Source organism: Chionomys nivalis, chromosome 8, assembly GCF_950005125.1.
Source record: "Chionomys nivalis chromosome 8, mChiNiv1.1, whole genome shotgun sequence".
Taxonomy (NCBI): Eukaryota; Metazoa; Chordata; class Mammalia; order Rodentia; family Cricetidae; genus Chionomys; species Chionomys nivalis.
Window position 1 is genome coordinate 22,825,768 of NC_080093.1, and position 24,882 is coordinate 22,850,649.

The window sequence follows — 24,882 nt, forward strand, 5'->3', positions numbered from 1 at the left end:
TGTGTGGCTGAATTTTGTATTCTTATTATTTAATAATAAGACTGCTTTTTAGACAACCTCATATAGTCTACAGTGGTGGCCTTGAATACTTGACCCTCTATGTTTTCATTTAAAAAAAAATTCTCCATATATTTTCTTTCCACTTACATTGCCTCCTTAAAATAAATTATAAGGCCCTTGGAGATGAGCCGATGTGGAGAGACCATATTTTCTGCTCATTCTCAGAGTCCATACTCAGTAAACATTTGACTTGAGACACTGACATTAGCACACGGATTATTAGTTGTGTATTAGTACACGGTGTTATCCCTTTTCAGTCTGTGATTTAGTTGGTTTGTTTAGGGCGATAGTGTGACTAAGGAGAAGGCTATATTCTAAACCTGTTTTGCAGAAATGATTATGTGAGCTTCCCAGGTGCACTTTAAAGGTAGCGGCTGTAGTTGAAAGCCTCTTATTTTTCCTCTTTTTGCCTACTAAAAGCTTCTCTGATGATGACTGAGCAAGGTACTGATTTCTGGGCATAGGAGAAAATTTATTTTATTTTATTGCCAGGTTCCTCAGTAGAACAATAGTGTTTGCTTTTGACCTAGGGCCCATGGTCTATCCAGTCTCAGGTTCTTAGCCACCCAAGCAGTGTCAGGCATGGGTTCCGTCTCATGGAGTGGGCCTTAAATCCAAAGAGAGGTTGGTTTTTCCCCACAATATTTGTGCTACTATTGAACCAGCATATCTCCCAGACAAGTCACCACTGTAGGCCACAGGGTTTGTAGATGGGTTGGTGGTTACCTTTTTCCTATGGTAGTTGCAGAGTACCTTGCCAGTACCATGAATGCTAGTCATTAGGGTGGAAGCTATAGTAGGCACCAGCTTGACTTCTCCGTGTTTGATAAAATATTTAACTGTCGTCTTCAGCAATAGAGCCTTACCATAAGTTTGTAGAGAACAACTATTAAATAGCCCTGGCAATAGCTGATTCCACAGACCCCCTTTGGCCATCAGCTTAGCAAGATGTAACCCATTCCTGGCTCTGGAGGTCTCACTTGGTGCATGAGATCTCCAGTTAGCCTTGTCTCCCTTATTGTTTTTATGAGCATACTATATTTTGGGAAGCTTCCACAGTAGCACGTTTCCATACAGCTCTACAGATGGCCCTTAGTGTTAGTGTCCCTCCCCATACTTCCTCCTTGTTCTTCTCTTCCATCCCTTTCCCCATTTTAATACCTCCACTCTGGTCTCCCCACTATCTTTCTATAACAATATATTCTAGTTTCTCTTTCCTCTCCCCTTCTCCCTTCCTAGGTACCTAACCTCTGTGGTTATTGCACACATATTGAAGGCTTAAAAGCTAACAACATCCACATAAAAGAAAAATCATAACTATTTGTCTCTATTTGTCTCTTTGGGTCTGGTTAACTCACTCAGGATGATTCCCCTCCCCCCCAGTTCCACCCACTTAACTGCAAATTTTATTTTTCTTAACAGCTGAATAATATTTTGTTATGTAAATGTGTACCGCATTTTCATTATCCATCCATCAGCTGATGTGCAAAGTGCAACTAACTAGTCCTGGGCACATGGTCAATATTGATCAGTTCTGGGGCTGGAGAGATGGCTCAGTGGTTAAGAGCATTGCCTGCTCTTCCAAAGGTCCTGAGTTCAATTCCCAGCAACCACATGGTGGCTCACAACCATCTGTAAAGAGGTCTGGTGCCCTTTTCTGGCCTGCAGGCATACACACAGACAGAATATTGTATACACAATATTGATCAGTTCTGCTAATATTTAATTCTAGTAGGCTTTTTGTTGTTTACCTGAGGTGAAAAAATTTGAGTCTTTGGTCTCCTACATCCACAGTTTTCAGATCCTCTAGGTCAACCTTCCTAATGCCGCAACCCTTTAATGCAGTTCCTCGTGTTGTGATCTCCAGCCATGAAATAATTTTCATTACTACTTCATAACTGTAATTCTGCTGCTACTGTGAATCATAATGCAAATATCTGACATACAGGATATCTGATATGTGACCTCTATGAAAGGGTTGTTCAACCCACAGGTTGAGAACAGCTGCTCTAGGTAGAGGAGGATGTCCTAAACTTCTGACCTCCTGCCTCTACCTCTTGAGTGCTAAGATTTTTGGAGATTGTGCCAACGAACCCAGGTTGTGGGGCTGAACCAGGCGTTTTATGCACGTTCAGAAAGCACCGGGGCTACTGAGCTGCATTCTTAGCCCCGATTCCAAGGATTTTTGTTGCTGGTTGTTTTTTAGGTTTTATTATCTGTGTGTTTGATAGAAGTGGTGTGTGTGCCACAGCACAAGTGGGGAAACAACTTTATAGTTGATCTGTTTATTGATCCTCTCCTTCCACCCTGACATGGGCTTTGTGGATCGACCTCAGATTGTCAGGCCTGTCCTGCGCAAGCGCTTTACTGCCTGGACCATCGCAATGGCCCTCGAGAGTTTCTGGAAGCCCTGTTGCTGGTTTAATAACAGGAGAAAGGGTCTGGGATACACTTAAGTGGGATAAACAATGACCAAAAAAATGCTGTATTAAAATTTAGGTTGTGTTTGAAAATGCCTCATGAGCTGTAATCTATAAATAAAAGGTAGTAAGAGGAAATTGTATTATTTGTAGCCTGATGTGCAGGAGATTGAGTACATAGCTCAACAGATAATGGATATGTATTCCTTTCTGAATCCCCAAAGTGGGTTAAAAATTTAAGGCTGCACTAAAATTAAGCTATTTTCTATAGAATTATTCTGGAATTGTGTGTATTTATACCCAAAGTAACCCTTTGCTATCCTGGTGGAGTCACTAAACTACATCCTTAATGATATTCAAGGATTTGGAAAGTATGTATTATACAGAAGTAAGAGTTGTTTTTTTATAAATAAACCTTACCTATATTTTCAATCTTCAGCCTATATGTCCTGTAAAGAGTCTCTGTCCTTTTATTTCTCAAGGAAATCGAGCAACCTCTTGGCCTCAGGCCTCTTCTCCTGTGTTTGCTCCCGTGGTTCCCAAGCACACAGCTGCCACTGCATTTATCTCATTAAATAATTGTGATCTGGTAACTGTGGGTGGATAGGGCTTCTTGTAGTTAGAGACTGGCCTCGCTTGTTTTCATCATTAATGCTTGGCTCATTAAGATTCCCAATAAACACATGAAAAATGAGGCACGTAGAGTCTTCAGAACCTTTGGCAAAATCTGTTAGTACTAATGTCCAAAAGTAATAGGAAATTTCTTTTAGAATGTTTTGTAAACAGGGTGTGGTAACATGTGTTTGTGATCCTGCACTAGAGATAGAGGTGGGGGGGGGAGCAGAAGCTCAAGTTTGTTCTCCACTACAGTAAGTTAGAGGTCCGGAGGGACTCCAATAATGAATAAATTCTGTAATGTGGACATTGCATTTTACTGTATGATCTTTACAGTACTTTACTGTTGTTAGAGTAATTACAACTTTATTTTTAAAGTAAGTTTTTTAATCTTCCAAAACCCAAATATTTTAATTAACATGGTTGCTTTATGTTTAGATACTTTAATATATCTCTTAAATGTGGTAATGTAGCTGGAAGTTTCTGTCCCAAGTGGTCCCACAGCTGTTCAGTCCCACACATAGATATATATTAATTATAAACTGTTTGGCCTCTTAGCTCAGGCTTCTTACTAACTAGCCCTTACAACTTAAATAAACTCACAATTCTTATCTCTATTTAGCCACATGGCTTGGTGCCTTTTCTCAGTAAGGCATTCTCATCTTGCTTCCTCTTATCTGGCTGATGACTGCATCCGTCTTTCCTCTTCCCAGAATTAGAGAATTAGTTTGGTCACCCCACCCATACTTCCTGCCTGACTAACTGGCCAATCAAGCATTTTTATCACGCCAATATGAGTGGCCATCATTACAGTGTACAAGAACATTATCCCACAGCACAGCATGGTAACTTTTTTTTTGTTTCATTTTTCGAGACATCACTAATGCTTGGCTCATTGGTTTCTCTGTACCTTTGGAAACTCTCCTGGAACTAGCTCTTGTAGACCAGGCTGGTCTCGAACTCACAGAGATCCGCCTGCCTCTGCCTCCCGATTGCTGTGATTAAAGGCATGCGCCACCACCGCCCGGCAGCAGGGTAACTTTTAAATGGAATTGAATGTTGTAACTTTCTGAAATATTTACACAGCAGTCTATGTGTAGTTAAACCATTTTCAAGAATGCCTGATTTTTTTTTTTGTTTTGTTTGTTTTTTGAGACAAGATTTCCCTGTGTAGCTTTGGAGCCTGTCCTGAAACTTGCTCTGTAGACTATGCTGGCCTTAAACTCACAGAGATCTGCTTGCCTCTGCCTCACGAGTGCTGGGATTAAAGATGTGCACCACCATTGCCTGGCAAGGACTGAATTTAGTATCAACCTCTTCATTAATACTCAAAAGAGGAATTGCAGCATCAGCCTCATAGGATTGTTATTAAATATCGAGGTAATGCAATGATTTGAGCCATGCAATAACAGGAATGGCACCGTCCATACATGGCAGCTATGACTTAGTTCTACAAGCCAGTGTACCAGGCCCACGTGTGGAAGACAGAGAACTTTAAGGAGTCTACACTCAGGGAAGGAGCTCAGGTGGTCAGGCTTTGGAGGCATGCATTACTCTTAGTGAGTCATCTCACTGGTCCTCATTTTATTTGTAATTAGAACTGTACAATAAACTTGATATAAAATTTTTGTTGCTTACCTATTTCCTTCATCTAGAAAAGCAGGCTTTGGAAATGGAGTAATAAGTAATGTTCTGTTGATTCCTTGGACACCATCTGTCAATGTGGAATGAGTTTATTTGGTAATTACCAGATACTGTACATTAAATATACACTCATCAACATTGGTGACTTTTCCAGTGGTGGCCTAGAAATTGACCGTATTTAGAGATGTCAGTGTGTACATTGGACAGACTACTGTTGGTCTCTGAACAAGAACCTTAGAAGACTGCCAGTTATGTTGGCAGTTTTTGCTTTCTGTCTTCTGTTTGCCTCAAAGCAGAGGCACAGATCCCGAATCCAAGATAAAGAGGATAACAGGGGGCCACAGCAGAAGCGTTCACGTCGCGGCCCCTGTCAGATTCTGGTGAATCTGCGAATTCTGCTGTACATTTCCTCACCTTGCCCCCAGGTCAGATAAGAACTGAAGTGAAAGGAGGATGGTAGATTTAATTTATCATTTACATTCCCATGATGCTTCCAGGGAGATGGCAGAGCACACCCAAACACTGCCTGGTCATACATAGGGTGTGTGGAGTCACGGACGGACACAGTACACCACTATGAGGCATGCCTTTTTAGACTGAAAACAATCAGAAGCAGTAGGCAGCGCGAGAAGAGGCTGCTTGTAGTGGATGGCATGTCTATAGGCTCCTGAAGGAGCACTGATGACTCCGTGCATCTTAGAAATGCGGCACATATAAGGGGTTGGCAGCCCTTTATTTGGCCATGGGTGACTTTGAAATTCCACCACTGTCTGTCTTAGGTTCTGTTCCTCATCTGCTAGTGGCTCTTGAATGGAGCAACTAACCAAGGCTTTGTCTTTCCAATGTCATGGGTCAAAAAAGTCAGATCTGGTGCCCATCCTACCCTGGATGATTATAGGTAGTGCCTTGGTGTCTTAGTTTCCCCAAAGCTTCAGGAAGTCTTAGGGCTGTTTGATTGTTGTTTGTTTTGGTTTTGGTTTGGAGGGGCAGGGTCTTATGTAGCCCAGGCTGGCCTCAGATGACTGTAATTGGGCTTACCTATAATTTAGGGTCTACCTCCCAAGTAGGATTACAAGCAAGTGTCACCATTCTGTGTACTATTTTTTTTCCTCATTTTGTGATGATAAGATTTTACCATTAGCCTAGGCTGACTCCCCAATCCACAGTCTTTTTGCTTTAGCTTTGAATGCTAGGATCATAGGTGTATATCATTATACTTGACTGGCTTGTGTGACTTTCCTTTCTGTAATTTTATCAAAGTATAATTCATATTCCATGAAATAGAACTTTTTAGAGTATAGAAAACAGTAGGTTGTAGTATAATTATAAAAGTGTTCTAAGGCTGGGTGGTGGTGGCGCACGCCTTTAATCCCAGCACTTGGGAGGCAGAGGCAGGTGGATCTCTGTGAGTTCGAGACCAGCCTGGTCTACAAGAGCTAGTTCCAGGACAGGCTCCAAAGCCACAGAGAAACCCTGTCTTGAAAAACCAAAAAAAAAAAAAAAAAAAAAAAAAGTGTTCTAAAATATTTGATCATCTCCAGAAGCCGCCCTGTATCCGTTGCTGTCGATTTGCATTTGCCCTGAATACCTCAGTTCTAGCCAGCAATCAACATTCTTTGTATCTTCTTGAGTAATTTCCTATTCTGATCATCTCACATAAATGAAATTGCGTGGCGTGATTCTTTGAGATTGACTTCTTTTACCTATAGTGTTTTCAAGGGTCATTCATAGTAGGACAGGTATTAAGCCCTTCATTTGTTTTGATTGGCGAGTAATATGCAATTACAGGTGTACCTCAGTTCGTTCTCCAGCAGATAGACATTTAGGTAGTTTCTGTTTTTAGAAAGCTTCATAAAGTTGTTATAAGAATCCATCTACAAACTTTTGTGTGGACTTGGATTGTAATTTATCTCGGGTAGCTACGAGTAGACTGTGGGGTTGTGTTGCTGAGTGTGTACCTCTGGAGGAAGCTGCCAAAGCGCTGCTCCAGAGTGCCCATGCCACTGTGCGTCCCCCAGCAGTTTATAGTAAGGAGCCCGACTCTTCTGCACATCATTCGAAAATGTCAAGAGGATTTCCCCCTCCCTTTTGGCTTTTCTAATAAGTATTCTTTGTGTGTGTGTGTGGTTCTTTTTTTAAGTGAAAACTTTGCAAAATAAAATCAGCAAGGTTAGAAATAGCAAGTAATTATTAAATATTTAATATGTGCTATGTGCTATGCCTTGCTGAGTTTCAGAGAAGAAAGCACAGTATGTCTTCACATCCATGAGACTTAAAGTTGATTGAGGTTGGAATGTAAGGAAAGCAGAAGCTATGGCAGGTGCAGAGGTGAAGAAAGGTGGATCTCTGTGAGTTCTAGGACTGCCTAATCCAGACCAGCTGTGTTTGCATAGTGAGATCCTATCTAAAGAGATGGAGGGGTGGGGGAGGGAGGGAGAAGGACTGGGTGCAGTCAAGATGGAAGAATTTCTGGAGACTAGCAGTGGGAGATGGCAGGGACAACCCAAGGAAACTGTGTAACCAAATATATATATCTGTGATGCTGCGTGTTCCCTATATTCAGAATATTGAGGTGAATTGGGGTCGGGAACAAATGTTTAGCTGTGCTGGGATTTGGTCCATGTTGTAGACAGTTTTACATAATTAGTAAAAATGAAGAATGTCGTCAGAATTTTCTTTGGGCTGCCAGCTCACAAATAATGACATAATGACATGGAGACGTTATTAATTATGAAAGCTTGGCCTTAGCTTAGGCTTGTCCCACTAGCTCTTATAACTTAAATTAACCCATTTTTTTTATTAATCTGTGTTCTACCATATGTTCTACTTTTATGTCTCTTACATTCTGTGTGTCCAGTTCACGCTGAGTCTTGATGCCATCTCCTGTGCACCTGATTATCTCCTCTTCCTCTCTCTACCCGGAAGTCCCACCCGTCTCTCCTGCCTAGCTATTGGCCATTTTGCTTTATTACACCAATCCCAGCAGTTCATCTTCACACAGTGCACAAATATCCCACAGCAGAAGACTATAAAGAGCTTCATGTACTTTTGCATATGTCATAAGATAGGCCTTGATAGTCAGCACCAAGCTTCCCCTCACATTAATAATGAACTGCTTGGGATGATGGTCTGCTTGTCAACACAATGACTTGGAACATCATCAGCTAGTCACTTTCAAAAGTCAATACATAGCATAAATCAGGAAAAGGGACAGATTTAATGTTTGAAGTCCCTTCAAGCCTGTTTATATGGTAGTCCCCGATGGCCCTTTCTGTATCCTCCTTAGGTTTTATTTCTGCCTTTTACATTGCACACTGCCAAATGTGATCTACTTCTCTTTTCCGGCCTCCTTTCTACATGCTATAGCCTTGATTGGCATGGAACTCACTGGGTAGCCCAGGCTGACCTTGCCCTGACCTTGTGATGGCCCTCCTGTCTCAGCCTCTCAAGTACTTGCTTGCTTATGAGCTTGTGCCACCTGCCTGACTTTTTCCTCTTTTCCTTTCTTCTTCCTTTACTTCCTTTTCCCTCTCTGTTTTGTAGTATAGAAATTGACCCAAGGGCCTCATACATGAAGACTACCCCGTGATTTTGTACTCACCTGACACAAGCGTGTATGTACTGCTTCAGTATGAACTATTGAACACAGTCAGTGATAACAGTTGTTTGTACTTTTTTGTACATTTGACCCCCGCCCCCCAGATTTTCCCTGCAGAATCAGGCTTCTGTATGTAGAGTCATTTCAGATGAGTAAGGGTTTGGAAGAACTGGCTTCCCTGCAGCTGACGAACAGAGCCTCTTTTCCTTCTTGTTTTGCCCAAGCCAATGATAAGAGCTGTGAAGAGAATGTCAGAGGACGTAGCAGGAAGGGGGCAGGCAGAGCTGTGCCTGAGTTGAGTTGCTCAAACTGGGAGAGGCTGCCATCCTGTTTTGTTAAATTGTTTTTAAAACAACACCTGCTGGCCTGGAACTCCATATATAGCTAAGGGTTACCTTGAATTCCTGGTTCTGCCTCTACTTCCCAAGTGCTGGGATTATGGGAAATTTGAACACTCCTATTTTTGAGATCAAGCCTGGGGCTTTGTGCGTGACATTCAGGCACTCTAATCCCCAGCCTCCTTGATTTTTTAAAAACCTTTTCAAAACTTAGGTTATCTTGGTTTGCTATTAGCACAGCACATAAAACAAAATTACATTGTGATTAAAAAAAAGGTTAAGGTAATTGGAATTAGTCATCTTCAAGAAGAAAAGATAGGAACTAGTTATTTCTGTTTAGCTCCTAATCTTATTCAAGGTTATATTTAGGACTGTTGTATTGAAGACCTTTTAAAAACAAACAAACAAACAAACAAACATATTTTAAAGGATATTCAAACTGGGTGTGGTGGCGAATGTCTTTGAGGCAGGAGATCTCTGAGTTAGAGGCTAGCCTGCCACCTGGTCCACAGAGAGCGTTCCAGCCAGGGCTACACAGAGTAACCCTGTTTTGAAAAACCAAAAGAAAAAAGAAAAATGTCAATTTTCTAAGGATATTAGGTTGTATGGAAGGAACAGTTGCTTGCCAGTGGCTAATTGTCTCCTTATCTAGTAACAGCTTTAACAGCCTCATTAGGGATGGTTAAAATGAGGGGCTCCATACTTAACAGAAAGGAAACTCTGTCTGTGGTAAAGTTTTTCTCCTCTTTCCCTGCAAGGTCAGAGTTCCCTTTATTTATAAGAGGTTTTTACTTTTGGGTAATGTGTGCCAGATTGCTTGTCATTTCAGTTAACTGCAAATTAATAAAGAATCCCCCTTTCTGGTCGGGTTATAACAGCTAATAGTAGTAGTTGGTTTAGAGGCACAAAGTCCTACACTTCTATGCAATTCATGGAAAATTCTTTACTACATATGTAATTGTTTGCTCCTATTTAGTAGTCAACACTAAGTGTTTGATCTGTTCCTTGTATTCTTAATTGCATCTGTGCTTGAAGTCGCTCTATGCTGGGCTCTTATGTATTTATTGCCTCTGGGTTTTTACTCAGGGCTAGGAAAGTCCATAAATCTTTGTTTCAGTGTTAGTGATATTATTAATAGAAATCATGGGTTGAGGGACAGTTGTGCCCAAGTAGAGCAAGGATCGAAAAGATGAAGTTAAAGGATCAAATGAACAGGAGCTGGGTCAGTGGTTAAGAGCACACTGACTGCTCTTCAAGAGGACCTGGGTTCAATTCCCAGAACCCATGTCATAGCTCACAACTGTAATTCCAGTTCCAGGGGATCTGACACCTTATTATAGATATACATGCAGGGAAAAACACCAATGCACATGAAATAAGGATAAATCATTTTTTAAAAAAGGACCAAAAAAAAAAAAAAAACCCCAACCAAATGGACATGCTTAGAACAACAAATGAAATCCCCAAGTCAGAAATGATTTCATAGATCTACATTGAAATGATGACATGATTACCTTGTAAGAAAGATGTATTTATGATTGGATGGAGGAGGGGAAAGGCGAAACTATAACCTACTAAAAGCATACTAGAAGCATAGTATTGGTCAAAGAAAGTAAACTACATGATATGCAAATTTTCGTGTTTAGAGAAAAGTAATATAGAATGGAGAGATAGAAATATAATTCTTAGTGTCTGTGGTGAGTTGGTCTCAGGGCTCCCTGTGCAGATAACCAAAATCTACATTCAAAAATGGTGCTTTGAGAGCCGGGCGGTGGTGGCGCACGCCTTTAATCCCAGCACTCGGGAGGCAGAGGCAGGTGGATCTCTGTGAGTTCAAGGCCAGCCTGGTCTACAAGAGCTAGTTCCAGGACAGGAACCAAAAAGCTACGGAGAAACCCTGTCTCGAAAATCCAAACAAAAAAAAAAAAAAAGAAAGAAAGAAAAAGAAAAATGGTGCATTGATATACAACCTATACATATCCTACTGAAACTTTAATCTTAAAATATTTCTATTTCCTTTGTTGTTTGGGGTGTTGTGGGGGGGGGCGGTCAGAGAACAACTTGTGGGAGCTGGAGCTGGTTCTCCCCTGACCGTGTGAGTTCAGGGGTTAGACTCGGTTGTCAGGTTTGCTGTGTCAAGGTCCTTTCCCTGCTTAGTCATCCCAGCCCATGAAACATGGAATCAACTCTGGGTTACTTACAGTCCCCGCTGTGTAAACTGCTGTTATTGAGAAAATGGGGCAGTAAAAAAGTATGCATGTGTACAGTACAGCTGCCCTTTGCTCAGGCATTTGTGCTCTGCTTTCCAGCCTACAGACACCAAATCTGTGCTTGCCTGGAAGGGCTCAACTTTGTATTTTTAAACATTCGCAAAAATGCATGCCAAATATTTATAGTGATCAGAAAGAGAAGGTAGGACTGGAGACTTTGGTATTTTTTTTGTTATACTCTGTGTGTATGCTTGAGAAGAATCAATTCATCAATTAAGCCATACAAAAAATATCCATTTTAAAAAGATAGGTCAAGCCAGTGTCATGCAGCCATGTCATCATAGTCCTGGAGAGACTAAGGGAAACCCAAGCGTGAGGCCACTGGATCTTACCTGTCACCAGGTCTTAAACAACAAGACTGAAAACTCCAGGCTGGAGTTTCAGAGCCAGATTCACTGCCTCCCCCCACTTCTAGCCAGTCTACCAACCTCTGGGCCCTGGGCCTGGGACCACAGGGAGCTGGACCCCAATCCCTACTTCAAAGACCCCACACACAATCCAAGTCAGTCCCCTTTCCTGTTGGCTTCTTTGTCACCCACCTCTCCCATAGTGCCAAGCTGGGGCTGCTCAGAATTTCTGAAACCACAGTTCCAATTGAGACTTTGCTACCCTACCTGCCATGTTGATCAGGGACCACTGTGAGTCTGAACCCTGAAATTCAGTGACCCTGACAGACTGGGGTAACAGCAAAGACCAAACAGAAGCCAAATGTCTTAACTTCAAGGCTATATAGTGAGGCCTCTGTCTCAAAACAAACAAAAAAAGTATGGTCTTGGCATGAAAACAGACAACAATGATCAATGAAAGAGAATTAAAGACCCAGACATATATGAACACCTGATTTTGGATAAAGAAGCCCAAAATACACACTGAAGAAAGCAGCATCTTCCACAATTGTTGCTGGTCAAACTGGATAGCTTCATATAGAAGAATGAAAATAGTTTCATGTCTATCACCAGACAGAAAGCACAGCTCCAAGTGGATTAAGGACCTCAACCTAAGACCAGATACCCTGAACCTGACAGAAGAGAAAGCAGGGAATATGCTTGAATTCACTGGCATAGAAAAGGGCTTTCTGCACAGGACCCCAGTTACATAGGCATTAAGATAAACAATAAATGGGACCTTGTGAAACTAAAAGGCAAAAGACATCATCATTCAAGCAAGGAGGCAGCCTACTAACTGGGGGAAAATCTTTGCCAATTATGCATCTATCTGGTAGGTTTGCAACGTGACTCTGAACAGTTGCATAAGCTCTGTCTATCCCGAGGGTGGCAGAGAATTGAAGGCACTCAGTGCAGTGCCTAGCATATTACAAGGTACCATGCTTATTTTCCTATTTTTAGTTGCTTCAGAAAGAGGGGGATCCAGCCTGTGGAGGTCAGAGAGCTTGACGGAGTTGTTTCTCTCCTTTAATCGTGTGTCCTGGGGATCAAACTCAGGTCATCAGGCTTGGCTTGAAGCTCCATTATCCACTGAGCCATCGTGCTGACCTGTCATGCTTACTTTCATCATTTGGTTCCCAGATGCTGTTGGCTCTTAAAAATCTTCTACTCTGTGTTTCTGGGAAAGGAAACACCCAAGTATAAAAAAAGCCAGAAAAGCAGGGAGTAAACGACCTGGAACTGAGAGGTGGGGCGGTGGATGAGCTGGAGAGTGGTCAGAGCTCTTCTCCAGGTTAATCACTTGTCACTTGTATGATGTTACTGACCAAGGTCACAGGAGCCAGGTGGCTTGTACAGCAGAGGTGGAAGAAGCCTCTCTAGATTATCTGGGTTAGGTAAAGAGGAGTTTTAAAAAGAGAGAGGCTAGGAGGTGGTGGGCACATGGATTTGATCGAATTTGGACCCTGGTGCTGCCACTGTAACCTTTCACTACCGACTCCCATCTGCACAAGATGGGGACAAAACCAATCTTCTTCCTAGAGACGTTGTCTCTTCAGGCAAGAGTCTCATTGTGCAGCCCAGGCTACCCTCACACCCTCCATCTTCCTGCCTCAGCCTCCCAAGAGTGCTACCATTACACATGCTCCTTACCTTGCCTGCCTTCCTTGCGTAGTGAGACAATTTTAAATACTTGATAAATTTACTAATATTCAGGCAGAGGAAAAAAGTTGAGTCTCATGCAGTGTGGACATGAACCACTGTCGGGTACGAACATCTACTTATCTCTAGTCATTATTAGGGAACTCCAACAGTGAGCTGTGTTGCTTACAGGTATTTTCATTCTTCTGGGGAGCTGCTTGTTGAAGGTGAACAGAAAACTTTTCCTTTTCTCCCCTGTGAGGAAATAAAACTTGGGAAAAGTTTCGTGAGTTGCTATTCTGGTTGCTTAGTTTGTGTGTTGTTGAGTGTGGGTGCCCACGTTCCACAGTGCTCATATGGAGATCAAATGACAGTTTTTAAAAGTTGCTTCTCTCTAGGGGTCCCAGGATTGAATAAGAACTTGAGGGTTACCCAGCAGGCACTAATATCTGCTGAGCCATCTTGCTGCCCCCCCCCCGTTTTTTTGACAGGGTCTCACACTCATAGCTGAATCTGGCCTCCATTCCAGTCTATATTGTTATTTGTAACTTCTGTGATTCGTGAATTGTAGTTTTTCTTCCATTGATCATTATTGCTAAGTTTTCAGTTTTTTCTTTTCTGTTTTTTCCCCCTAGTTAATCAGTTATTCCAGCATTGTTTACTGCACGTAGGCAGAAGGGACTGACCAACAGGCCCCAAAGATAGGACATACAGAGCAGTGGGTGGGGCAGCTCAAGGACCTGAAACAGGACATGGTCAGCTCCAGATAGACTAAGCCCAGGGCCCTAGAAACAGATGTGTAAAGACAGTGGGCGATAGTGATCCATGCCAGCTAGATCAGATCAAAGTGGCCTCCATACTCCTTGTCAGTGCAGCACACATGGAGTGTGGTCCTTTCCCCTAGTCTTCCTTCCTTCCTTCCTTCCTTCCTTCCTTCCTTCCTTCCTTCCTTCCTTCCTTCCTTCCTTCCTTCCTTCCTTCCTTCCTTCCTTCCTCCCTCCCTCCCTCCCTCCCTCCCTCCCTCCCTCCTTCCCTCCTTCCCTCCTTCCTTTTTTGTTTGTTTGTTTTATTTTCAGGATAGGATTTCTTTGTGTAACCCTGGCTGTCTTAGAACTCAATCTATAGAATAGGCTGGCCTCAAACTCAGAGATCAGCCTGCTTTTGCCTCCCGCGTGCTGGGCTTAAAGGTGTGCACCACCACCTCCTGGATCCTAGTAAACTTTTCAGTTTTAAGGGGTAGTCATGCATCTATTTATAACAGTCTAGGACTGGGCTGTAGTGCGCTATGCCGATCGGGTGTCCGCACTAAGTTCGGCATCAATATGGTGACCTCCCGGGAGCGGGGGACCACCAGGTTGCCTAAGGAGGGGTGAACCGGCCCAGGTCGGAAACGGAGCAGGTCAAAACTCCCGTGCTGATCAGTAGTGGGATCGCGCCTGTGAATAGCCACTGCACTCCAGCCTGGGCAACATAGCGAGACCCCGTCTCTTAAAAAAAAAAAAAAAAAAAAAAAACAGTCTAGGTAAAATGGGCTTTGAAGAAAGCGTGCCCCTTTCTTCACTGAGGGAGGCACGTGGGAAGAAACAACAAGAAGAAGATATTAGTTCCAGCCTGCAAGGATCAGCATGACTGCTTGCTTGGTCCACTCTGCCTTGAGTGGATTCTTGCTTCTTGCTGCTCTGGCTATAAACTCTCGCTGATTGTGTGATCTACTCCTGTGTCCTGACTCAATTATTCTCCTGGAGAACATAAGAATTGAGACTGCTTCTGGCTTGAGACCAGAGGAAGCCAGAGACCTCCCCACAACACAGCTGTATGGTGTTCATCAAGAAGATGAATGCTGTGCCACAGATATAAAGTGATTAGGCGCAAATAGAATTAATTTTAGGAGAAAATGTCTCTTAATGGATTGCAATTTTGTTCAGTTAAAAAGCATGTGAAAATTCTGTTATGCCTTTCACATGTCATGTTTTCATCCGTTGAGCATTAATGAACCCTGTTCAGTTTGTATCCCTGAACTTCTGGATGTTTAAATCTATGTTGCGGTACTGGTATGTGGCATTGAAGAAGACATGTTGTGTTCTTCCTACTGTTGTAGTAGACACTGTACAGGTAGTGGTGTGTGCTTACTTGTAGAGGCTGGAGTTGATGCTAGGAGTTCTTGGCCATCATATGTCTCCACCATATTTTTGAGACAGATTCTCAGACTGACCTTGAAGTGGTAGACTTAGCTAGACTGAATGGCTAGAGAGTCCAGTCTGCCTGTGTCAACCTTCTCAGTGCTGGGGTTATAGATATACTGTGTTGGGTTTTCTAGATGAGTGATGGATCTGAACTAAAGTTCTCTAGCTTCTGGGACACATACTTTACCATCTTCACCATCTCCAAAGCACTGGGCTTGGCAGCAAGTCCCTTTCCCCACTGACCATCTTGCTGGCTTTTTTTTTTTTTTTTTTTTTTTGGTTTTTCGAGACAGGGTTTCTCTGTGGCTTTGGAGCCTGTCCTGGAACTAGCTCTTGTAGACCAGGCTGGTCTCGAACTCACAGAGATTCACCTGCCTCTGCCTCCCAAGTGCTGGGATTAAAGGCGTGCGCCACCACCGCCCGGCTTGCTGGCTTTTCTTAAAAAATATTAAGTATGTTTGAACTGGAGTCCAGGAGAGAGGAAGCACACTAGGAGAATCTAGTTTAACTTTGGATATCGGTCCTCAGGGGCCATCCACTGTTCTTGGAGATATGGTTTCTCACTGACCTAGCACTCTCTGAGCAGGACAGGCTGGCTGGCAGCCCCAGAGATCTTCCCGTCTCTGTCTCTCCAACACATGCCACATAACCTGTGCTTTTATGTAGGTTTGGGAGAGCTCAAGTCCTTGTGCCAGCAAGGCTAGCACTTTGCCAACTAAGCTATCTTCCCCAGCCCAGGAACTTGTATTTCAACCAGAATGACACGTGATTTGGACAGTTTGACTGATTTAAGGATCACTTCAATTTAGACAGATGAGACACCCTCCTAAATACATTCTCTAGTTTTCCTGATAGTAGTCACCTAAACTCTTATAGCCTCCCCTGACTGGAACTCATTGCCACCATGCCAGCAAGGTTATTTCGTGATTACATGCAATATTATGTATGCTTCCATAGAAATCATTGTTTACTATCCTGTGTGGATCGGGCCATCTTCTTTGGACAGAATTTCATACTCTTCAGGGTATTGGCTTTTGAGTGTAGATCTGAGTTCTAATCCTTGCTAAACTCACTTTCCTTATGTATACAATAGATGTGATTTTACTCGCCTTGAAATATGCACTAAAGATTAAATGGAAAAACAATGACAACAAAATCAAAACAACAGACTGCCTTGGCCAGAAAGATTCTTTAATGTCATCAGACAACCTTTTCTTTTAGGGGAAATGGAGGAGGGTCAGGGTCTTGCTGTGTAACCCAGGCTAGCCTTCTATGGCAACCTCCTAACTGCTGGAATAATAGGCAAGTCCCACCATACTCTGCCAAATATCTGTTTGATAGACTGTTCTTTATTGTCTAACCTCCTCTTCATGATGAATTTTTATTTCTTGCTTTAAAAAATTACCAGGTGATGGCCTTTAATCCCAGCACTTGGGAGACAGAGGCAGGTGGATCTCAGTGAGTTCGGGGCAGCCTGGTCTGAAGAGCGAATTCCGGGACAGCCAGGACTGTTACACAGAGAAACCCTGTTTTGAAAAATAAAACAAAAATTTTATTTTGTTGCATTTACTTACTTATGGGTGTGTGTGTGCAAGTGTACGTCCCAGAATGCTTGTAGAGGTCGGAGGGAGGACAACACGTGGGGTGGGGGGTGTTGGTTCTCCACTTCCAGTTTCCTTGAGTTTATTTTTCCACATAAAAAAACTATCCATGTATGAAATTTGATAGTCATAAATATTAAAGTGATTTATTACAATTACTTTGAAATCATTGTCATGTTTTGCTTTTCATATTTTGAGACAATGCCTATGTGTAGTTCAGACAGGCCTGCACAGGTGAAGCTGCTGTTCCTGTCACCTCAGGCCTCTTTATACAACAACCTTCAATCTTTTCAGAAAAGTGATGCTGATTTTACACTAAGTTCTCGGTTGTTCTCTAGGAATTGGGTACCTATATTATAGACAATCAGAAAAAGGATGTGCTTCAATTATAGGTACTTCTATTGAAAATATTGGCTCTGTCATTGTTCTTAATAATGAGTGAATGTGGTTTCAGAATTGCCTGTAACTTCCATTCATGTTGCCAGTCTACAGCAGGAAGCAGAACAAATGTTGATTTTATGAAGTAATTTTATATATTGTTTTGTTCTGTGTTTCTATTTTTAGGACCGGAGTAGGCCCTATGACACTTTTAACTTGCACTCCTTGGAGAACTCCTTAATGGATATGATAAGGACTGACCATGAGCCTCTGAAAGGTAAACACTACCCTCCCAGTGGCCCACCAATGAGTTTCGCTGATATAATGTGGAGGAATCATTTTGCAGGTTAGGAATATTCATATGTCCATTCTTGCTTGGTGTTTTAAGCAAAAATCAGCTTTTTAATAATTGTGATTTGTTGTTGTTTTTATTTGTTTTTTGTTTGTTTGTTTTGCTTCTGTAAAGCATTGTGGAATGTTTTTAAAGTTTTCTTTTTTAACCTGGGTTCAGCTACCTACAATAATTATAGCTGGTAACCTTAAACGGTTTATCTGGAAGAAGTCTGTGTTGGGTAGCTGAGGTCATGGTTATAGCATGAAACCTGAAGCCACATTTTCTGGGCTTTGTACATTTGGAATCTTTAGCTGAATCTGCAGAATTCATTTAAGTCCAGATATACCTCAAGAAAGTATGACATTTAGTAAATCAGTCTCCAAAACCCCTACAGGAGGCTTCATAGATAGGGTTTCATTGTGTTAGAGTCCAACCCTTTCCTAGCATAGGAGCATCAGAGCACAGCTTATGTGCAGCCAGTGGCCCTTTGCACAGTGCGGGCTAAAGCACAGGAAGATATCTGAAAGTATATGCATGCTTTGAGTTCAGTATGAGGTAAAGTGTTGCATGATCAACAATAGTAGGACTTACTATTAATAGTAGGACTTATTCATAATTACAGGTGGTTCTTTTTGTAGATTATTTGACATTTTAGAGACTCAACAGTAGTTTAATGCTGTAATGCAAGTTACTGGTATGGAAATATCCACTCCATTTTGAGTTAGACCTTTAATTAAAAACTGAACAGTTTGTCACAGGGATGACCATCTTGAGTAAACTCTACATCTTCTGGAATCATGAGGACTTGTTCCTCTCTGGCATTCACTAGGCCCTTATCTAGGATGTGACCAACTGAATACCAGACATTTATTCCCCCCCAGAAATCTTTTTCACCATTTTCTTGTCATTCTCATCTTTTTCCTGCTGTTTTTCTTATTTTCCAGTGTAGTAATAACAGTAGGCAATGGAGAAAATAAAGTCTCTGGGGAAAAGCTAGATTTTAAGGCCTTCAGCAAAAGAAAAATGCAAAGAAAAAATGCTGTTATATTTAGTCACTTACCACATATTCTTCAGTTAAAGATTAGGTCCATGGTAATTTGAGGCCTGTTATACTTAGATATGAGAATGATGTAAAAAATGATACTCACAGATTGTTTTTAGACTCTTTTGAGGTTGCATTTATTGTTTTTCTCTACCATGGATAGCCTCTCCTCATTACCCTGCCACTTAACTCCTCTTTGTATACCTCCTGTGTCTTGGGCTGTATTCTCTGCCTGCTGTCCTCTCTCTCTCTCCCTCCCTCTGTCTCTTTCTTTTCTCTCTCTTCCTTCTTCTTCTTTTTTCTGTGACAGGATCTTACTGTATAGTTCAGGCTGTCCTAGAACACATTCTATATCCCAGGCTGACCTTGGAACTCAAGACAATTCTCTTGCCTCATTCTTGTGAGTGCTAGGATTATAGGGTTACACCTTTGTATTCTTCTTTCAGTAAGAAATTAGGGCAGGATTTTAGATTATAGTCTCTACATTAATTTTTAAGAATTTTATGTATACTGGTAAAGCAGAAACTATTTGTGCTTCATTAAGTATAGCACTGGCATAGTAAGAGGGTAACCTCATTATGATGTAAATACCTTTTCCATTTGTGGTGTCCTTTTAAAATTACAGGCCCCATTATCTCTGCAGATTTTTCTTCACTAGCAAATATGAAGTAAAAGCCTGCCTCATCATACATCCTAACGAGTTGGGAGACCTTTAGTGTATACTTTTTTATAGTCTGAATATGGCTTCAACTTCCCAATTTGTCATATTGTACTGCATGATTTCCTATAAACAGACTACTTCCCTGATGTCAGTGACATCACTATGTCCCTGTGGTCAATGACATCACTTGAACCTTTAAGAAAATATTTTGACACTGGTGGTGCACATCACAATCTCAGCTCTTGGGAAGCAGAGGCAGGAGGATGATGTAAGCTCAGGGCCAGCCTGAACTTATATATAACAAGTTCCTGGCCACACAGGGCTGTATAGTAAGACTTGTCTCAAAAAATCAAGAATAGGAACAAAGAAGAAAGCATAGGAAAGAAGATGTGTGAGGTACTTTTCACTTTGAAAAAGTAAAGAAAATTCTCAGACTAAAGATTTGGCTATGAAGTTGAGCTGGATAGAAAGCTCAGTCTTCAGGCTGCAGAGGTAGCTCAGTCTTCAGGCTGCAGAGGTAGCTCAGTCTTCAGGCTGCAGAGGTAGCTCAGTCTTCAGGCTGCAGAGATAGCTCAGTCTTGCACCATTATGGCCTTAACCCAATTCCTGAACCCAGTTAAAAGAGTTGGGCATATTAGTGTGTGCTCACAATCCCAGTGCTGGGGAGAGACAGGCAGACAGACCCTTGGCACTCACTGGCCAGTGGGCCTAGCCAGCTTATTAATTCCAGGCCACGGGAGACCCCATCTCAAAAGCAAACAAAAAACTATAACCTCACCAAAAACATGTGGACGGTACCTGAGGAATGATAGCAGAGGTTGTCCCCTGTTGGATCTCCACATGCACACATATGTATCTGCACACATGAACATGCATATACATACACGTAACTTAAAGCAAAGAAACATTATGGTTGTAGCCTTTAGTTTCTATTTTCTATAATAAATACCTATGTTTCTTGCTGATATTTATAATTTATTGATAGAACTTAAATTTAGACTTTCTAGTTTTCCTTTTTCCTAGGTGATGCTGTTGTAAGTTTCTCTTCACATAGTTTTTGCTTAGGGCACATTCATAGTGATGGCCTATGGTTCTAAAGATAGAAACATCAGGTGTGTTGAGGCATTAGGAGCTAGATGATACATTAGGGCATCTACTGTGTGCTGGGATGTGCTTTGCCATGTTCCATCTTGTTTTCTTTCCTTCCAAAGTATCCTCCTTAGATCCTCAGTCTTTTCCTTTTCAATATGGAAACAGTTTGTGGGGTGGGTGGGCTATGCGTGTCTTGAGACTCAAATAGAATTGAATTTTGGAGTACTCGTTTGAACTGTGTTATTTTTCTTAGAAATTGGCTTTCATGAGGAAAGATCCCATTTTTGCTTACTATACAAAAAAGTTCAAATAATATATAATGAGTCAAAAATGAAAGTTAAAAAGCCTACAGTAGGCTCTATACATAGAAATAGCATGGTTATTTAGCTGTCTTTATTAAGAACCTCCCAGACACCCTACATTTTCTGTATAGGAGATGAGATTTCAAAACGCAGCTTTTCTAACTTTATAGTCAGCCCAAACTGGGTTTAGTTCTTTATTTGCCTCTAGTTGGCTATTGAACTGGATCCATTGGCTTCTTTAAAGATAAAACATCTTATAAAACAGGCAGGAAGATGACATCCCTGGCACAGGGAACTGCAGATACCGCATGGGGTTTCCTAAGGAGGTAGATGTGGCTTATTTCTCAACTTCCGTAATAAATTAAGCCATATCAGTACAGATTTATTTCTTGCCCAATGTTGGCAGCAAATTGTCAGAGCTGTTTTTATTTTTCATAGATAAGTAGTGATTACTGAAGGAGAAACCTTCGCATGTGTAGGAGAAAGAAACTGTCCTAGGTTACTTTCTAAAACTATCTATCTGAATAACATAATTGTCTTAGTTACTGTTCTGTTGTTGTGAAGATACTCCGTGCACAAGGCAACTTACAAAAGAAAGTATTTAACCGGGGACTTGCTTGTTGTTTCAGAGGGTGAGTCCATGACCACCAACCATGACAGGCAAGCATGAAATAGGAGCAGTAGCCGAGCACTTGAATCTCAAGCTGGAGGTGGGGCTTGGGTAGAAGGGGAGGAGGGGAGAGAGAGGAGAGAGAAAGAGAGAGATCACAGAGAGACTGGGCTTGGTGTGGGTGTTTGAAACCTCAGAGCACAGCCATAGTGACACACCTTCTCCAACAAGACCACCTCCTAATCTTTTCCAAAGTAGTTCCATCAACTAGGTACCAACCATTCAAATATGACACAAATTACTTCATGATATACTTAAAATGGACATTGTGTATATTCACAGTGGTAGTCATATAGAAGATATCAGTATCTATTATTTAAGAAATATTTAGTGAAAAATCATTTTATTCAAACATTCTTTTAAGTCGAGAAAAAGAAAAGGCTAGAGTGAGAACATGAAGTTTAGGTAAAGACTTCTGATTCAGTAAATTAGATCTCACAGTTTCCTGTGGTGTTTGCACTCATGCTGGGTCAGTCTAGCTGACGAATCACAGAGGAGTGGCTTCTGTGGGGTACACGTGTATGTAGCCCAGTGGTAGAGCACTGGGGGATACACGTGTATGTAGCCCAGTGGTAGAGCACTGGGGGATACACATGTATGTAGCTCAATGGTAGAACACTGTGCGGAAGCCCTTGGTGGGAATCCCAGCACACGTAACCTGCAGGAAAAAGGAAAGGAAAAAAAAAGTGCCTTCTGATGCAGTGACTGGCTAACTCAGTTTGGCTGAAACAGAGTGACAGAATAAAGGTCTTTGTGCCTTCCACTTTGTGTATATATCCCCTTCTCACTTAAGAGATGCCTCATATTGATGAGACAGGAGGGTTTGAGACAAATATAAGATACAGAGTTGTGTGTCAGGGAGTGGTGGCGCACGCCTTTAATCCCAGCACTGGGAGGCAGAGGCAGGCGGATGGATCTCTGTGAGTTCGAGGTCAGCCTGATCTACAAGAACTAGTTCCAGGACAGCCTCCAAAGCTACAGAGAAACCCTGTCTCAAAAAACATATATATAGTTGTGAATATTCTTACTTTGTTTCTAAGCACGGGAATCCTTGAATTAGCAGAGGTAGGAGTGGTGGAAGGAACTGATCTCTGCTCAAATTCAACCCTCCTCCTAACTATGTAGAGAGAAAGGATATCTAGTGTTAGAAATAAGACGAGAGAAAGGAAAAAAAGATTCATCACTCTGCTCTCTTTGTATGAGACTGTCTCCTGACTTGGAAACCTGTGGTCATCAGGCTTGATTGCTCAGTCACCCTCCCTACTAGAATGAATAAGGAAATAGCAGCCATATGCTTTGGACAGAGTAGCTGATTGATAGAAAGCAGGATCCCATCAGGCTGGGGAAGCACCATATAGCAGGCAGCTAGGCAACAACAGGAAGGGAAGGGCTTCCTCCGTCCAGTGCATCCTCACTCTGGCACCAGGGTGCTAGTCTGGCAGCCTGGGGATAGTGTCTGAAGAACTATTTCTGTAGATTGAATTTTCTCTTCCTGTCTCATTCATGGGACTGAGATTTGAAATATGAAAAGAACAGGTGTTGGTTGAGAAGGGCCTGTGTTTCAAAGATATACTGAAAAAGTCAGGAAAAAAAATAGCTCATTTAAATTGACAGAAACTTGGAAGATATGAATGCCACCCTTTGCTTTATAGAGACACTTTTCTCTATTCGTATTTAAATGTAATATGACAGAGACACAAAATTGGTTCCCATTAGGGAATTGTTGGGTCCCTTGTTTTTTTAAAAAAGAAACGTATGTTCTTTACTCTTTTTTTTTTTGTTGTTTTGTTTTTGTTTTTTTTGTTTTTTCGGGACAGGGTTTCTCTGTGGTTTTGGAGCCTGTCCTGGAACTAGCTCTTGTAGACCAGGCTGGTCTCGAACTCACAGAGATCCGCCTGCCTCTGCCTCCCGAGTGCTGGGATTAAAGGCGTGCGCCACCACCGCCCGGCTACTCTTTTTTTTTTTTACATGATCCCTCCAGAAGAAAATAGGCTGTTTATTTTGTAGCTTGAATCATTGCTTAGTTTTATTTCAGTGTCTACTTCTTTCAACTTATGTCAGTTTGTCCTTTACAAAGTTAGTCCATTCTCAGCCTCACGTGTAGACCAATTTGCCAAGTGTCTCAGTTTGGTTTCCAACTCCTGTAGTGAAGGACAGAAGACCCTATAGACTGTTTGAGGCCGACTGAGTCACCAAGAAGTGATTGTTCTTGTCCATATTATTTCCAACCTTTTCTTCTCTGTGAGGCTTCCTTGTCCCCTAGGCTAATCTTGAACCCCTGTACTTGAGATCCTCCTTGTCTCACCTTCCTTTGTATGTTACTTGCCCTGGTTTACCCTGATTTAAGATTTTCATCATCTAGTAGTTAGGAAAGGAAGATTATACCTGGGTACTAACTTCTGAAATTCTAATTCAGTTAAGCTGCAACCTTACCCAAGGAAACAAGTGCAAAGTATTTAAGAATTTATGGCAGTTGTGATGTGATTGCCAGTATGCCTGTGGCCCCAGTTGCTAAGAAGGGTTTGACTGGAGACCACAGGACAGCCTGACCCTCCCAGGAGAAGAAAAAAAAACCTTGAGCAAAATTGTCCATTGACTTCAGTTCTGAGCTCACAGTTTTGCTTATTGGTTATTTGGAACAGATCTATAATACTATATTATAGTACCAGATTTTACTATTGCCTTAAAAGAAATTCAGGTTTTAAAAAATATTATTTATGTGCTTACGTAGAGTTCACAGCACAAATTGTAGGGTCTGTTTTTCTTTTACTACCATGTCTTAGGGACTGAATTCAGGTTGTTGGGCTTGATGGCAAATTTACTTTCTGAGCCATCTCAGAGCTTCGAGATCTGCTGCCCCCTCCACCCTCTCTGTTTTTTTGGGACAGGGTCTTGCTGTGGAGCCAAGCTGGTCTTAAACCCAAGATTCTTCTGCCTCAGCCTTGGTATTACAGGTGTGTCCACCACACCTGACTTCACTCTTTCTCTAGGAGTGTATCTCTAACTTTTTAGAGAAAATAGGTAAAAGTTAAAAGACTATTTTCTTGAACAAAGCACTAGCATTCTCTTTGAAGCTGCTTAAGTTCTTGACTTTTTTTTAAGTGGGTGATTAGAAAAAGATATGTGCTGAAGAACTGACTTTGGTACTAATTTTGAATTAATAAAAATCTAGTTTTTATTTTGGACACACAAAAGTATGGGTTCATTTGGGATCTGAGATTTAAATACTTATCAGGTAGATTTTTAAATATTAATAAATAGAGTTTATGAAGATGTGATCTTTTTCAATTCTAAGTAAACAAACCTAACCCTATTCTCTACCCTCTGTCTCCATCCTCTCCTAACTCCTGTTATGTCTGTGATATTAGCAAAGTGGGGCAGTCTCAGCAAGACTAAGGATGCCTTCCAGCTTTTGAAACCTTATATTTTACACTATTCTCGAACGATAGCTAGCTGACAAGAACACTTTAAAAATAGCAGACTCATGGACAGGTGACAGATGTCACCCTGGCAGCACCAGACTGCAGTAACAAAATCACCAGATGTCACACGCTTAGTCCTGTTTTCACAGCTGATTCAACAGCAGCATTTGTTGGACAAAAGGAAGCAAAAAGAAACAGCTTCCTGAATTTAGCATCAGGGTTTCTTCT

General features: G+C 41.7%; 1 protein-coding gene across 8 annotated transcripts in view; it reads left to right on the plus strand.

The window, feature by feature from the left end:
- Positions 1 to 24,882, plus strand: part of Cpeb3 (cytoplasmic polyadenylation element binding protein 3) — a 191,720-nt gene that overhangs the window by 61,519 nt on the left and 105,319 nt on the right. For 6 of the 8 annotated variants that reach the window (XM_057777651.1, XM_057777650.1, XM_057777649.1 and 3 more), the window contains exon 3: positions 17,318 to 17,477. In XM_057777651.1, coding sequence (XP_057633634.1) covers positions 17,318 to 17,477 — 160 coding nt within the window. The remainder of the gene's footprint in view (positions 1 to 17,317; positions 17,478 to 24,882) is intronic. The other 2 variants (XM_057777653.1, XM_057777654.1) reach the window with 1 other exon arrangement.